Here is a 14,017-nt window from a genome sequence, read left to right on the forward strand (position 1 = left end):
CGATAGCGTTCGGTAGCCATCGATCAATTCACGATCGGTCGGCAAACCGATCAGTGAGCTTCGGTACTCTCTGACCGATCCAGCTTCTCGACTCAGTCCGGGTCGAGCCCTCTCTGACCTAGTCCGGAAAAATGAGCTCCCTAGCCCTTTCCGACTTTATCTAGTCCTAGAGAACGAGCTACCGAACCCTCTCTGACTCCGCATGCCAAGTTTCATTCTTGGACTTTTCAACACTAGATGTCCGATCACCCTTGATCCATCTGGATTTTCCCTTGCCCGGCTTCACTCACCAGGACTTGCACCTAGCTTCACTCACTAGGGTTTTCACCTGGCTTCACTCACCAGGACTTGCACCTAGCTTCACTCACTAGGGTTTTCACCTGGCTTTACTCACCAGGACTTGCACCTAGCTTCACTCAGGTCAACCTAGTCAACCTGGATTAGTAATTAATCTGAGTTAATTATCTGATACAAACTTAAATCAGTGTCAACAGCAAAACAACATCCAGGTCAGACTGTATCAACAACATCAACCTCTCATCATGCATTTCATGCGAAGCTGAGAGTTCTCTGAAATGTCATTCTCCGACGTTATAACGGCAAAAGAATGGATATGAACGGTTGGAACGGAACGACAGTCACTTGCAGCCTTTTCTTCGACGATGACTCATGGCGGCTTGTAGGCAGAGATTTTTTCTCCGGTTGCTCGTGATGGGAAACAATGAGTGTCATTCGGTGAAACCTGTGGTGCGACAGAAAGGAGGAAAACAAATAGAAAAATTGTTTAAGGCGACAGATGATGCTTCTGTTGACTACTTGCAAGCAGATCGAACTCGAAGTCGATTTGGACGGCGGCGATGTGCATAGAGGGAAGAGAAACTTGAGATAGTAGGTTTTAATATAAAATATATATTAATAAATCAAATTAATTCTCAACTTAATTAAAAGATAATTTAATAAAGTCTATTGAAATTTGACCTAAAAATATTCTATAAAATTTATTAAATTTTAAAAATTCCTAAACAAATTTTATATATTTACATTTATTTATTTTAATAATTTTATTACTAATCAAATTAATAATATTATTATTATTTTTATTACTAATTAAATTTATCAATTTAACATTTTATTAGAAGTTTGATCAAATTAAAGGGTTGACCAACATTTCATGTTAATTTGGATCAAAATTATAAATAAAAATATTTAAAATTATTCTAATATTGTTAGATTTAAAATTATATTATTAATTTTTTTTTTAAAGTGAGATGTTATCTTCTTTTAGTTTTTAGCCAAAATAAGATAAAAGTATAAAAAATCGAAAAAGTTTTTTATGGACAAGTATGATATTTATTATTTTATTAAAAAAATAAATTTAATTAAGTATTTTAGGTTTTGTTTGAAAATAAATATCGTGTGAGACCATGAGCACTTATGGTTTTCTAAGTTTGAATACACCCCCTTAAATCCACAAGTTTCCGTGAAATTTACAAATGTCTGTAAAAGTCTTGCAAAAAAAATCTATAGAACTCCATGAAATTTTTTTCATAACTATGTGAGATTCTATAAAAGTCAATAAAAATCTATCAACTCTACAAAAATCTATCATTAAAAGAAAATCAATGAAAATTATTCAATCTCTTGATTGAATACACCACCCCGTATGAGAAAAGAACAATCTTTCTCTTCAATAAGTAGTTATACATGAACAATAACTTTCTTGAACAGGGACACTAAAGGTTCCTTAGTTTGGTTTGGCCAACAAGTGGACATTAGCTCCGGCAATAAGTGATGGTGGATAGCAACACTTGCTACGTTGAGGGAGAAGGCCGAAGGACTGCTGCACATCGTTGTTACGCTTATGAAAAGAAGAATTGCTGCTGTGAAGAGAGGAAACAAAAATTTATTGCCCTTAACGCTTGCTATTGGTGACTAGGAGATAAAGAAACTTGGTTGCTATTGGTTGACAGGAAAAATAAGAAAACAACAACGTTGTTGTTATCGTCGAAGAAGAACAAAGCATAGGGAAGACAGGAAAATAATGGGAGAAGGAAAAAGGAGAAGAAGTCGGTATTCGTGAGGCGGTGGGTTGCTGTGTGAAGAGCGAAAACGAGAAAAGATAATTTTTAAAAAAAAATAATTTATTTTAAACCGATTTAACTGGAATTTATCAAATTATGTTCAAATTAATCATCATTTGAACTAATATAATCTTTACCTCCATGCCTACTTGTATGTAAATCGGACCCATCTGATTTAAATTTTGTATTTTATTTTGTGTCCGACAATTCAATTTGTTTATTTAATTTAAAATATAATATTTAACAAAGTTTCCATCAAATTAAGAATGTTAAATCTATCATTATCAGTTGCCCCATAGAGTCGATCTTATGAATATGAAGGAAGATAAAAATATTAACCTCAGACATCCCGAGAATCGAACTCGATCTCTCAGCCAAGAAATCATATGCCTCCAACTATACTACACCCTGGGGACTTTTTAAATGATACTAATATAATTATGAACTAAATTTTCTGACCTCTCTAGAAAGTGGGCTTGGTCTCAACTTACATCCGAACCTGAATGAGAAATCAAATCGAGAGGCTATAAGATAAAGAGTATTTTGGTACAAACAAAAAAAAAAACACCTTTCGAAGTGATGCAGTGGTTAAGACATAAGATATTATTTTATAAAATTTTTAGATCAAAAATCAATGAGCATGCATTCCCTCAATATCTTATTATCTATATTAATAACTAGTAACGATCTATGATGCGTTGAGGATGAACAAATTATTTTTTATCATATCGTGATAAAAAAGAATGTTGATGAAAGTAAATTACGTAGGTAAAAGGCATGAAAGAGGGCTAAGTACACCTTAGAAATATACTGGTGCTAAAAGGTAAAGTCATATCCTTAACGGCCCTTCATTACAACTCTACCTACTCTTTTAGAGGATAAATCATGGGACGTACAATCAAGAGTGCATGGGCCCTAGAAATATACGTTTTGATTTGAGATTAACGTCAGAGAAGTTAAGCATCATTTAACAATAATACTTTATAGAGATGTGAGTGTTGAGTGACTCCGGATAAATCAATTTGCGAGTCGGACCCGGTCCTTTTCCACGTGTGGGTCGATCGCCTTCCTCGGTCCAACGGGAGTCGTCCGTCCCCTGCTACCCTAATAAATCTGGAGCTTCTCACGAGATTGTTTGCCCCACAAATCTTAGAAAAAAAGAGGAGGAATAGAAGAAGAACGCCGATCGAGGTCGGCGCTTTTATCTCTTCAGTCGCCATTTTTTCAGATCGGGATCGTGCAAAATCCTTCTAGAATTGTATGGCCATGTGCTGATTAATCTGCTGGCTTTGGATCGTGTCCTTTCCGTTGATCTGTGATTTTTCGACGTCGATCTGTGATTTTTGTTTATTTTCTATTTGATTTTCCTGGCCCTGCAATTTCTTAGATCAAGTTTGTTCCTGCAACCATGATTTTCTCTCTCATTAAATCACTTCGCAATTTTGTTGTTCTACACATGCTGTTGCTATTCTTGTTGGGATTTTAGTCAAAATATAATTTTGTTGTACCAAATTACATAAGTATGTTGTGTTATGAGGAAAAAAAAGAAAAACAATGTTGAAGATCCATTACGTCCCTACGATGTTGTACCGAATTACTTCTAAATAATGTTTCATGTGTGGCAATGAATATAAAGTATCGGAGTCTATAGGAAAAACTTCAAGTATAATTTTTTTTTTTTTTGCAAATATAATTTCTATGCATCTGTGGTAAAATTCTCAGTATAAAAAATTCTGAGAACAAAACGAGATCACAGGGACTTTTGGCAGTGAATATACAGTATCGGAGTCTGAAGGAAAAATTCTTATTGTAAAATTCTCTTTTCTGTCCTCAAACATAATTTCTGTAATTATTAGTGTAAATTTTGATAATGGAATGAGATCGGAGTCAAGGAAGGGGAGCCTTGGCGCAACAATAAAGTTGTTGTCATATGATCAAAAGATCACGAGTTCGAATCTTGGAAACAGCCTCTTGCAAAAAACAGGTAAGGCTGCGGATCCTTCCCCGGGACCCCGCATGACAGGAGCTTCATGCACTGGGCTGTCTTTTTTTTTTTAATGAGATCAGAGTCAACTTTTGGCAGCTGATAGAATACCAGAGTCCGTAGGGAACTTCTTATCATAATTTTACAAATAAAATTTTCTTTATGTTCTCGAGCATAATTTCTCCATGACATTTAGTAAGACATTGACAATAAAGATATCTTGCTAAGTTACCCATGCTCAAGTGTCTTTCATCTGGTCTAAATTGTTTTATCTTTCACCTGGATAGTTGCAATGTATGTCCATATCTCAATCTTTTATTAGTGTTTTCAAACCTGGACTGGAACTGCCATTCAATTGGTTAAACTGGGAACTGGATGAAAATCCTGTCCATCAGTATAAAAAATTCTGAGAACAAAACGAGATCACAGGGACTTTTGGCCGTGAATATACAGTATCAGAGTCTGAAGGAAAAATTCACCCACACCCACACAACTGAATAAATATCTGTATAAACCTGGAACCAGTAATATAGTGCAACTTAAGGTTCTTTGGCTTAGGAATTAAGAAACTATAGGCGTGGTTGAAGGCCATGGTTTTAATTCCTAGCATTAAAGTTTGATTTTTTTTTTCTTAAGGTTACTTTATCTGGTTCTGCAGTATATATATATATATATATATATATATATATATATATATATATATATAATTTAGTCTTATTTTTATTTTTCAAATATGTATTTTTCAGTAATATATACATATTATATATATTTTTTTAAAATGTGTATTTTTTGTTGTAAGTTTGAATATATATATATATATATATATACACACACACACACACACACACAACATATTATATTTTTTTCCTAAAAAAATTACTACCAATATTTTTTGAACTATATATGTTTATTATATTATGTTGAATTTATTTATATTTTTTTAAAAAATTGTATATATAAATTTTGTATTATTTAAAATAATGTATTGTAGTTTTAAATATTTTTTACTTAACTCATGTAAGAATATTTGACACATGAAAACATAATTTATAATTATTATATTACTCCCAGTCAACTTGTTTGACTTCAACTGTATGGAATCACTAGCTTTGCAGGTTAGATCTTTGGTTGAGTTTTCAAAACATTGTCTTGTGTACAATTTTATTACTTTATGTAGAACAAGGCAGTAGTAATGATTTTGCGTGCATTTATAACGGATTTTTTTTTTCATACTGTTATGAAGTTGTTTGCTGTGTCAGGTTTATTATGGACTTTTGTTCTTTCTGTTATGAAGTTGTTTGCTGTGCCAGGATTCTGGGATATGGCAGGAGGATTCAGAGTGCTCCATCTTGTTAGGCCATTTTTGGCTTTCCTGCCTGAAGTTCAAAGTGCTGATCGAAAAATTCCATTTAGAGAAAAGGTCATCTACACTGTTATCTCTCTCTTTATCTTTCTCGTTTGCAGTCAACTTCCACTTTATGGCATCCATTCAACCACTGGAGCCGATCCTTTTTACTGGATGCGTGTTATTCTTGCCTCAAATCGTGGAACTGTTATGGAGCTTGGAATTACTCCAATAGTGACTTCTGGGTTGGTGATGCAACTGCTGGTTGGTTCCAAGATCATTGAAGTCGATAACAGTGTTCGAGAGGATCGTGCTCTTTTGTAAGTGTTGCTTATTTATTATTTGGGAATTTTCCTCATTGAGATTTGCATAAACCAGTTATGACATTTTGCTATTTTAGGTAGTAGATACATGCTGAAGCTACCTGATTCTAGTGTTGCCATATAAATGTCAAACAACCTCAGTTACCTTATTCTATTTATTGTTACCATCTTTATTGGAAGAAGCATTCAAGCTATTTGTATTTGAATGGTGATAATATTACTACTGACTTTATTGGATATTTAGCTTAATGTCTATTTATTTTTTTCAAGGGAATAATACTCATCTTTAACTGCCAAGTCAAATTAGTCCATCATTGTATTGTCACCTTACATATTGGAATTTGTCACCAACTATTTCTTTGTTTACCTTTAACTGTTTTAATGTGTATAGTGTGTAAATAGGCTTGTAAGGATCTTGAACTAATTGATTGAATAATTTAGTTTGATGTTGGATTATGCTAGTCTTTCTTATTTAGGCTGTATAAGCTTAATGCACAAATTGGCATGGTGGGGAAGGGGAAAAAAGGAGCACATGTGAGGATGTAGCTATAAAGTACAATTACATTCTTGATTATATTATAAGAGCCTATCTATATTATAATATCTATATCTACAACCCGGTTTCCTTTTTCATCGCAAGTATTCATTTCATCTTTAAAACTTAATGGCCCATTGAAGGTCACCATATGTTCTTATCATCCAATTACTTGTCATCTTTCTATGCAATCCAATTAATGTATTCCATGAATCACCATGATTGAATAGCTAATAACTTTCATGAATATATATATATATATATAGGGGTGATATGTTGTACACTCCTTTGCGTGTGACTGTGGGCACCTGCCACCGTGGCAGGTGCTAGTCAGCTTTTTTGCTATTTTTTTTTCTTTTATCTTCGTTGCTTTCCTTTCTTTCCTTTTCCTCTCGCGACGCTTTCCCTCTCATGCTTCTCCGAAATTAGGTTTTCCCTCACCGAGACACCGTTCCTCCGTCCAAGACGTCGTCCATCGCAAGGAGCTGCTATCCCTTTCATTTAATGTCGTTCCTTGCCACAATGCCATCCTTCGCAGGGAGCTGCCGTCCCTCGCGGGCACTGCCGCCAACCTGGTGGCAGGTGCCTACAGTCACACACAAAGGGGTGTGCAACATAAATAAATGGGTTGTCCACACATTTTATCTCTAATATAGTTTTCTTATACCAATGTTTTCCATTTTGCTATACATAGTGAATACAAGAATAAAGAATAATCTTAATGTGCTAAGGAAAATCTATTATCTTCTAATAAAGAGATAATTATAATGATTCCATAGAAATTGAGCTGTACTTGATCAATAAAACACAAGCTATGAAGGAGTTAGCCAATTTATACAATAATTCTATCGAGCTGGACCAACCAAGAGATAATTATAATGATTCCATAGAAATTGAGCTGTACTTGATCAATAAAACACAAGCTATGAAGGAGTTAGCCAATTTATACAATAATTCTATCGAGCTGGACCAACCAATCAGTTAGATTGATGTAATTCTTTGCCATAAGATCTGTAGATTTCCTAGCTTAAGATTTTTTAAGTTTTAAAGGTGGATGTGCAGACACATGAGCTAAATGGAATTGAATGTTGGGCTATGAAGGAAAACTCTGGGAGACGTGTTTAAAATGATACAAACATGTCAAGTTAGGCGATGTGAAATTATGACAAATGCCCATATCAAATGAGGAAGAGGAAGATCAAAAAAGACTTAGCAACAATAAAATAAGATAAAATTTATTTAAATATAAATGATGATATAGTAGGGGGGATAAAGCCTAATAGCGTAGAAGGATATATATAACCGACCCCACCTAGTAAATAAAGATTGGTTGTTGTAAAGAAAATTGACACTTTTCAATTTTAGATTAATGTCTTATTCAACCATCACATTCACACAAGCAATTGAAATGGTGTCATTTTTTATAATGTAGACTTGTCTTTCTGATAAAATGCCTTTGCAAATATTGATCAGTCATTAGTGGATTTCAGATCACATCATTCTCTTACATTGAAGAGAGAACTCATGATGTTAGGTCATTGCAGGAAGCTCTTCAGAAAGTTTGTTTGGAAAGAAAATATCACACCATTTTCAGCAATATGTTTTCCTGTTGTTACTTTGTTTCACTGTGATTAAATTCACACTGTTTATAAGGGAATATAACATAACACCAATTATCTTAGTTTCATGGACTTTCTGTAGAATATTCAAATTCTTTTTTCAAAGAAACCCTGAATATACAAATTGTTCCCATCTTTTCCGCTGAGAGAAATTGATATCTTCAGAAAAATTGAATGTTAGATTTCATCATGATGTTATTCAATATAGTTATATGATTGTTTTTCCCTTTTCCAGAAATGGTGCGCAAAAGTTACTTGGTATTCTAATTGCCATTGGAGAGGCAGTTGCATATGTTCTATCTGGAATGTATGGCAGTGTCAGTCAACTTGGGACTGGGAATGCTATTCTCATTATCCTTCAACTTTTCTTTGCTGGCATCATTGTCATCTGTTTGGATGAACTTTTGCAGAAAGGATATGGTCTTGGATCTGGTATTTCTTTGTTCATAGCTACCAATATCTGGTAAATCTCTCAACTCTTCCATGCTTACCTTCATATAGTGGTTAATCCTAATTCAGTTCTTCCATTTTTCAGTGAAAATATAATTTGGAAAGCATTTAGCCCGACAACCATCAATAGTGGGCGTGGTGCTGAATTTGAAGGTGCTGTTATTGCCCTATTCCATCTACTGATTACCCGAACAGACAAAGTTCGTGCCCTTCGCGAGGCTTTCTATCGTCAGAATCTTCCAAATGTGACCAACTTACTCGCTACAGTATTGGTTTTTTTAATTGTCATTTATTTCCAAGGTTTCCGGGTTGTGTTGCCTGTGAGGTCGAAGAATGCTCGAGGGCAGCAAGGCTCTTACCCTATCAAGTTGTTCTACACCTCCAATATGCCCATCATCTTGCAGTCTGCTCTTGTCTCAAACCTTTACTTCATCTCCCAGGTACACCATGCAGCTCTAAGACTAATGCTGCCCCTATATCCCATATATCTGAACTCTTATATGTTCACTGCAGTTGTTATACAGGAGGTACAGTGGAAATTTCCTCGTCAACCTGCTGGGTAAGTGGAAAGAATCAGAGTATTCTGGTCAATCCATTCCTGTTGGCGGTTTAGCTTACTACATCACTGCTCCATCAAGGTCGTGATCTCTCTCCATTCTAACCATTTATATTCTTGTAATGCTTCTTATATTCAATTTGGAACTCAACTATGCAGCTTGGCGGATATGGCAGCGAATCCATTTCATGCACTTTTCTATATAGTCTTCATGCTCTCAGCTTGTGCACTTTTCTCCAAAACTTGGATAGAAGTTTCTGGATCCTCTGCAAGGGATGTAGCCAAGCAACTTAAGGTACCCTAGTAACATTATCTCATTACATTAACTGTTGCTTCCTGACATATACATACATTGGCAATACAAAACCTGGAAGTACTTTATTGATTTGGATGCTTCGAGCTCATTATCGTATCCATCAAATTCTATATATTAGCTTGGGTTAGATGTGTAAGCTTTTCCTAGATTCTGATTTTTATTAATTGTTATCAAAATTTGGTGTTATGCAGGAACAACAAATGGTTATGCCGGGTCATCGCGAGTCCAATTTACAGAAGGAACTGAACCGCTACATCCCTACTGCTGCAGCATTTGGTGGCGTGTGCATTGGTGCACTGACAGTTCTAGCAGATTTCATGGGTGCAATTGGTTCGGGGACTGGAATCCTTCTTGCTGTTACGATCATATATCAATACTTTGAGACCTTTGAGAAGGAGAGAGCTAGTGAGCTCGGGTTCTTTGGCCTGTGATCTTGTAGTTCTAATGAAATGCTCGTTTAAACTGAAACCGTTGTTAGTGAATCTTAATTGAGTTCCATGCTTAAATGTAAGCTATTTCTGAAACTTTCTTTGGCAAAGGCTATGTAAGATCTACTCTAGTCTAGTCAGGTATGTGTACACTAACGACAGTTGGCCCCGTTCTAAATTGTATTTATACCTTAACTTCTAACCCTTTTTTGCCCAAATACCTTCTCATGTTCTGTTGTCAGTCCATGTTTACTAATTCCAATGAACTCCAGCCAGATATCTTTGTGATTCTTCGTTCATGTTTACTAATTCCAATGAACTCCAGCCAGATATCTTTGTGATTCTTCCTGATGCAGAGGGAAAAGAAATGATAGGAACTCGATGCAAATCCAAGTAGCAATGACAGGAACATCCATAATATTTCTCCAATGGATGACAGAGAAGTATATCCATAATATTTCTCCAATGACAGAGAAGTATTTACAATTTTATCATGCTGTTTTTTTTGTTTGCAACAGTTAAGAGGGCATCTGTTTTTTTTCCGACTATGTCCCATTTTGATTTTTTATTAGAAGAGCGTCCAACCCCTTATAAAATGACATAAATATCCTTTGGCATGTGCATTGTTGCTTATATTCCCACTTAAATCAAATTATCCTTTGGCATGTGCATTGTTGCTTATATTCCCACTTAAATCAAATTACGTTGCAGAAGCTACGAAATCGTAACTACTATAATTATGCAGCATTTCAGTTATAGTGATTATAAAGCTACAACTACTACAATTACAAGTTTAAATTTAAGAAATTATAACTTTTGATTCGGTTTTAACCATAGGACGCACAATATATTAAATCGAAATTTGTTCAAAGATCTTTGATTTGATATATTATGTGTCCTGTGGTTTAATCTGAATTAAAAATTATGACCTTCCAAAGTTTACCCAGCATTCACGGGTTGTAGTAGTTACGAAACCGTAACTGTTATAACTGTGCAGTAATTCAGTTTCAGCAGTTATGAAATTATAGTTACTACAACTATAAGTTCAAATTTAAGAGATTATAACTTTTGATTTTGATTGAATTATGAAACGTACAATATATTAAATCGAAGCTTGTTCAGAGATCTTTGATTTAATGTATTGTGTTTCTCGTGGTTCAATCTGAGTAAAAATTATGATCTCTTAAAATTTATCCAATATACACTTTGTATTAGCTATGAAATTATAATGGTTACAAGTTATAGCTTTGATAGGTCATAATTTTTTATCTATGGTTCTTTGGAAAAACCAGTCCTTTATGTAGGCCTACTACTATTTATGTTATAAGAGCTCTAAACTCTCTCCCTTATTAGGGCAGGTCCCGTGTACTGCATGATTCATGTCCTAACGAGAGGGCCCTCTACTTTAGTTGTATTAGAGTCTACTCATTTTCGCGAGAGGTTTGAATCTATTTCCTTGGAGAACTAGTGATTTCAAGTCAGCACCGATCGAAACCCTGACCAATTAAATCTTGTGCGACGGGAGAGAAGTTGAGAGGCAATTAAGGCAATTGTCGGATGGGGTAAAGTATGTGCGAATCGGGATCCTGAGTCTTGTAAGTGGATGAAAGATGGGAAGATAACCCATCTGCTGTTGTGCTGGCCTGTGTCGGTCGTGTTTCTACTTGCTAATTTTTTGATAATTTTTGTACTAAATTATTTTTATTTTGTAAACAGATAGCATTTGCTGCTCTTCTCCGGTACACATTCACATCTTCAGGTATAATTTAGTTTATTGTATTTTATATTATTTATCATTGTTTAATTTACATATATGTTATGTTTGTATCTTAATCTGTAACATAATATCATTCTTTTGTTTGTTTTGTGTTTATACGTTAATCTAAGATAATTTCTAATTATCAATTTATTAGTTTTAGGTGAAAATGTCTATGAACAAAGCTTGGATGTACAATCGATTAGAAAATGGATTTATTAGAGATGATTTTATTGCTGAAGTTGAAGAATTTGTCAACTATGCTAAAAGTCATCCAGAATTTATGAATGGTGCAAAATTAAAGTGTCTATGCAATCATAAAAAATGTCAAAATAGAGCTTTCCGTGATGAAGATACTGTAAAAATGTATTTATATAGGAATGGTTTTGTGCCAAATTACTACAATTGGTACTGTCATGGAGAACCTTATTTGTATGAACCAATTGGCCTTCCGGTGGTTCATCATCTGGCACAACTTTTACTGCACATGACTCATCAACTTATGATATTGGAATGCAATCAATGGTTCACGATGCAATGAATGTCGCAGTTGATTATTCCAATATAAACGAAACACCTGTACCTGAATATCAGCAACTATATGAAATGTTAAAGGCTAGTGAAAGAGAAGTGCGGGAAGGCATTCCCTCAGGTCACTCGCAATTATCAGCTACTGTAAGGTTGTTGAATATGAAAGCAGAACATCATTTTTCTGAAAGATGTTATGATGATATATGTCATTAATGTCAGAGTTACTTCCTGCTGACAACATAATGACAGATAGTTTTTACAGTACCAAGAAATTGGTTAGAGGTTTAGGTTTGCCAGTAGAGAAAATTGATTGTTATGTAAACAGCTGCATGATATTTTGGCATGAAGATAGCGAACTGAGTGAATGCAAAATCTGTACTCACCCTCGTTATAAGAATGTTACCCGCATACCAGGGAAGAAGAAGAAAACTATTGCTTGGAAAGTGATGTATTATTTTCCTTTAACTGCTAGATTACAACGTTTGTATGCATCTTGCGCTACAACTTGTCACATGACGTGACATCATGAACATGGTATTATGTGTCATCCTTGTGATTCTTCTGCATGGAAACATCTTGATACTGTATTTCCTTCGTTTGCAATGGAACCACGTAATGTGAGATTGAGACTTTCCACTGATGGATTTCAACTATTTGGTCAATCGGGACAGCAATATTCATCCTGGCCAGTTATATTAACACCATACAATTTACCACTCTGGATGTGCATGAAAGATGAATTTATGTTTCTTACTGTGCTTATTCCTGGTCCAACCAATCCCAAAGAGAAGATAGATGTTTTCTTGCAACCTTTAATTGCATAATTAAATGATTTATGGAATGTAGGGTCAGTGACTTATGATGTTGCAAGTAAAAGTAATTTTAGATTGCATGCTATATTATTATGGATGATCAGTGATTTCCCAGCATATTCAATGTTGGCAGGATGGAGTACAGCGAGTAAATTAGCTTGTCCACACTGCATGACAGATTCTAATGTCTTTTCATTACCTTGTAGTCGGAAAATATCCTGGTTTGATAATCACCGGAAGTTTTTACCTATTGATCACCCTTTCAGGCGGAATAAGAAAAATTTCCTAAAAAATGTTGTAGTCAGAAAACCTCCTCCAGCATTCCATATATCAGATGAAGAAATCATTGAACAAATAGACAGTTATGGATTTCTACCAGTATCTCAATCTGGTTCTGATGAGATAAATAGATACATTGTTAGGATGTGCCAGTGTGGTTGGAAAAAAAGGAGTATTTTTTGGGAACTCCCCTATTGGAAGTATCTACTCATTCAACATAATTTAGATGTCATGAATGTTGAGAAAAATTTCTTCGATAATATCTTTAACACTGTGATGAATGCGCCTGGAAAAACTAAGGACACTGCAAAATCTCGTGAAGAATTAAAACAATTAGTAAACAGACCAGAGTTGCATCAAAATGAAACAACTAATAGATTTCCAAAGGCTTGTTATACATTAGACAAAGATGGGAAGCAGGCTTTATGTAGTTGGTTGAAGGAAGTAAAATTCCCAGATGAGTATGCCTCAAATATGACTCGTTGTGTGAATATGAATAGGTTAAAGATGTTTGGGATGAAAAGTCATGACTGTCATGTATTTATGCAAAGACTTATTCCAGTCGCTTTCCATGATTTACTTCCGTATAATGTTTGGCAAGCTCTCACAGAATTAAGTCTATTTTTTAGAGATTTGGCAGCGAGGTGTATTACGATGGACGATATGCTTCGGCTAAACATAGACATTCCTCTCATATTATGTAAGTTAGAGCGTATATTTTCACCCAGTTTTTCTGATTCAATGGAACATCTGCCGGTACATTTTCCATATGAGGCACAAATAGCTGGTCCTGTGCAATATAGATGGATATATCCATTCGAATGATTTTTGAGAAAATTAAAGAATAATGTTCGTAACAAAGCAAGAGTTGAGGGCTTACCATGTAATGCTTATCTGGTTGAAGAAGCATCTTCTTTCTGCTCCTATTATTTTGCTGATAATGTCAAAGCTAGACATCACAAGGTTCCTAGAAATTATGATGATGCTTAAGAAATAGACCAT

At 34.8% G+C, this 14,017-nt stretch overlaps 1 protein-coding gene across 1 annotated transcript; it reads left to right on the top strand.

Annotated features, from left to right (window-relative positions):
* Positions 1 to 3,129: 3,129 nt before the first annotated feature.
* On the top strand, positions 3,130 to 9,839 carry LOC121970207 (protein transport protein Sec61 subunit alpha-like). Its single transcript, XM_042520757.1, has 7 exons — positions 3,130 to 3,339; positions 5,376 to 5,730; positions 8,123 to 8,350; positions 8,423 to 8,777; positions 8,851 to 8,975; positions 9,053 to 9,188; positions 9,401 to 9,839. The coding sequence occupies exons 2-7, from the start codon at positions 5,387 to 5,389 to the stop codon at positions 9,638 to 9,640; spliced, it is 1,428 nt and encodes a 475-aa protein (XP_042376691.1). The 5' UTR covers positions 3,130 to 3,339; positions 5,376 to 5,386; the 3' UTR covers positions 9,641 to 9,839.
* The last annotated feature ends 4,178 nt before the right edge of the window (positions 9,840 to 14,017 follow it).

This window comes from Zingiber officinale, chromosome 4A (genome assembly GCF_018446385.1).
Source record: "Zingiber officinale cultivar Zhangliang chromosome 4A, Zo_v1.1, whole genome shotgun sequence".
NCBI classification, from domain to species: domain Eukaryota; kingdom Viridiplantae; phylum Streptophyta; class Magnoliopsida; order Zingiberales; family Zingiberaceae; genus Zingiber; species Zingiber officinale.

Coding starts and splice junctions, on each gene's coding strand:
- LOC121970207 (XM_042520757.1), top strand. CDS start 5,387: ATGGCAGGAGGATTCAGAGTGCTCCATCTTGTTAGGCCATTTTTGGCT. Junction 5,731..8,122: donor CGAGAGGATCGTGCTCTTTT/GTAAGTGTTGCT, acceptor TCCCTTTTCCAG/AAATGGTGCGCAAAAGTTAC. Junction 8,351..8,422: donor TTCATAGCTACCAATATCTG/GTAAATCTCTCA, acceptor TCCATTTTTCAG/TGAAAATATAATTTGGAAAG.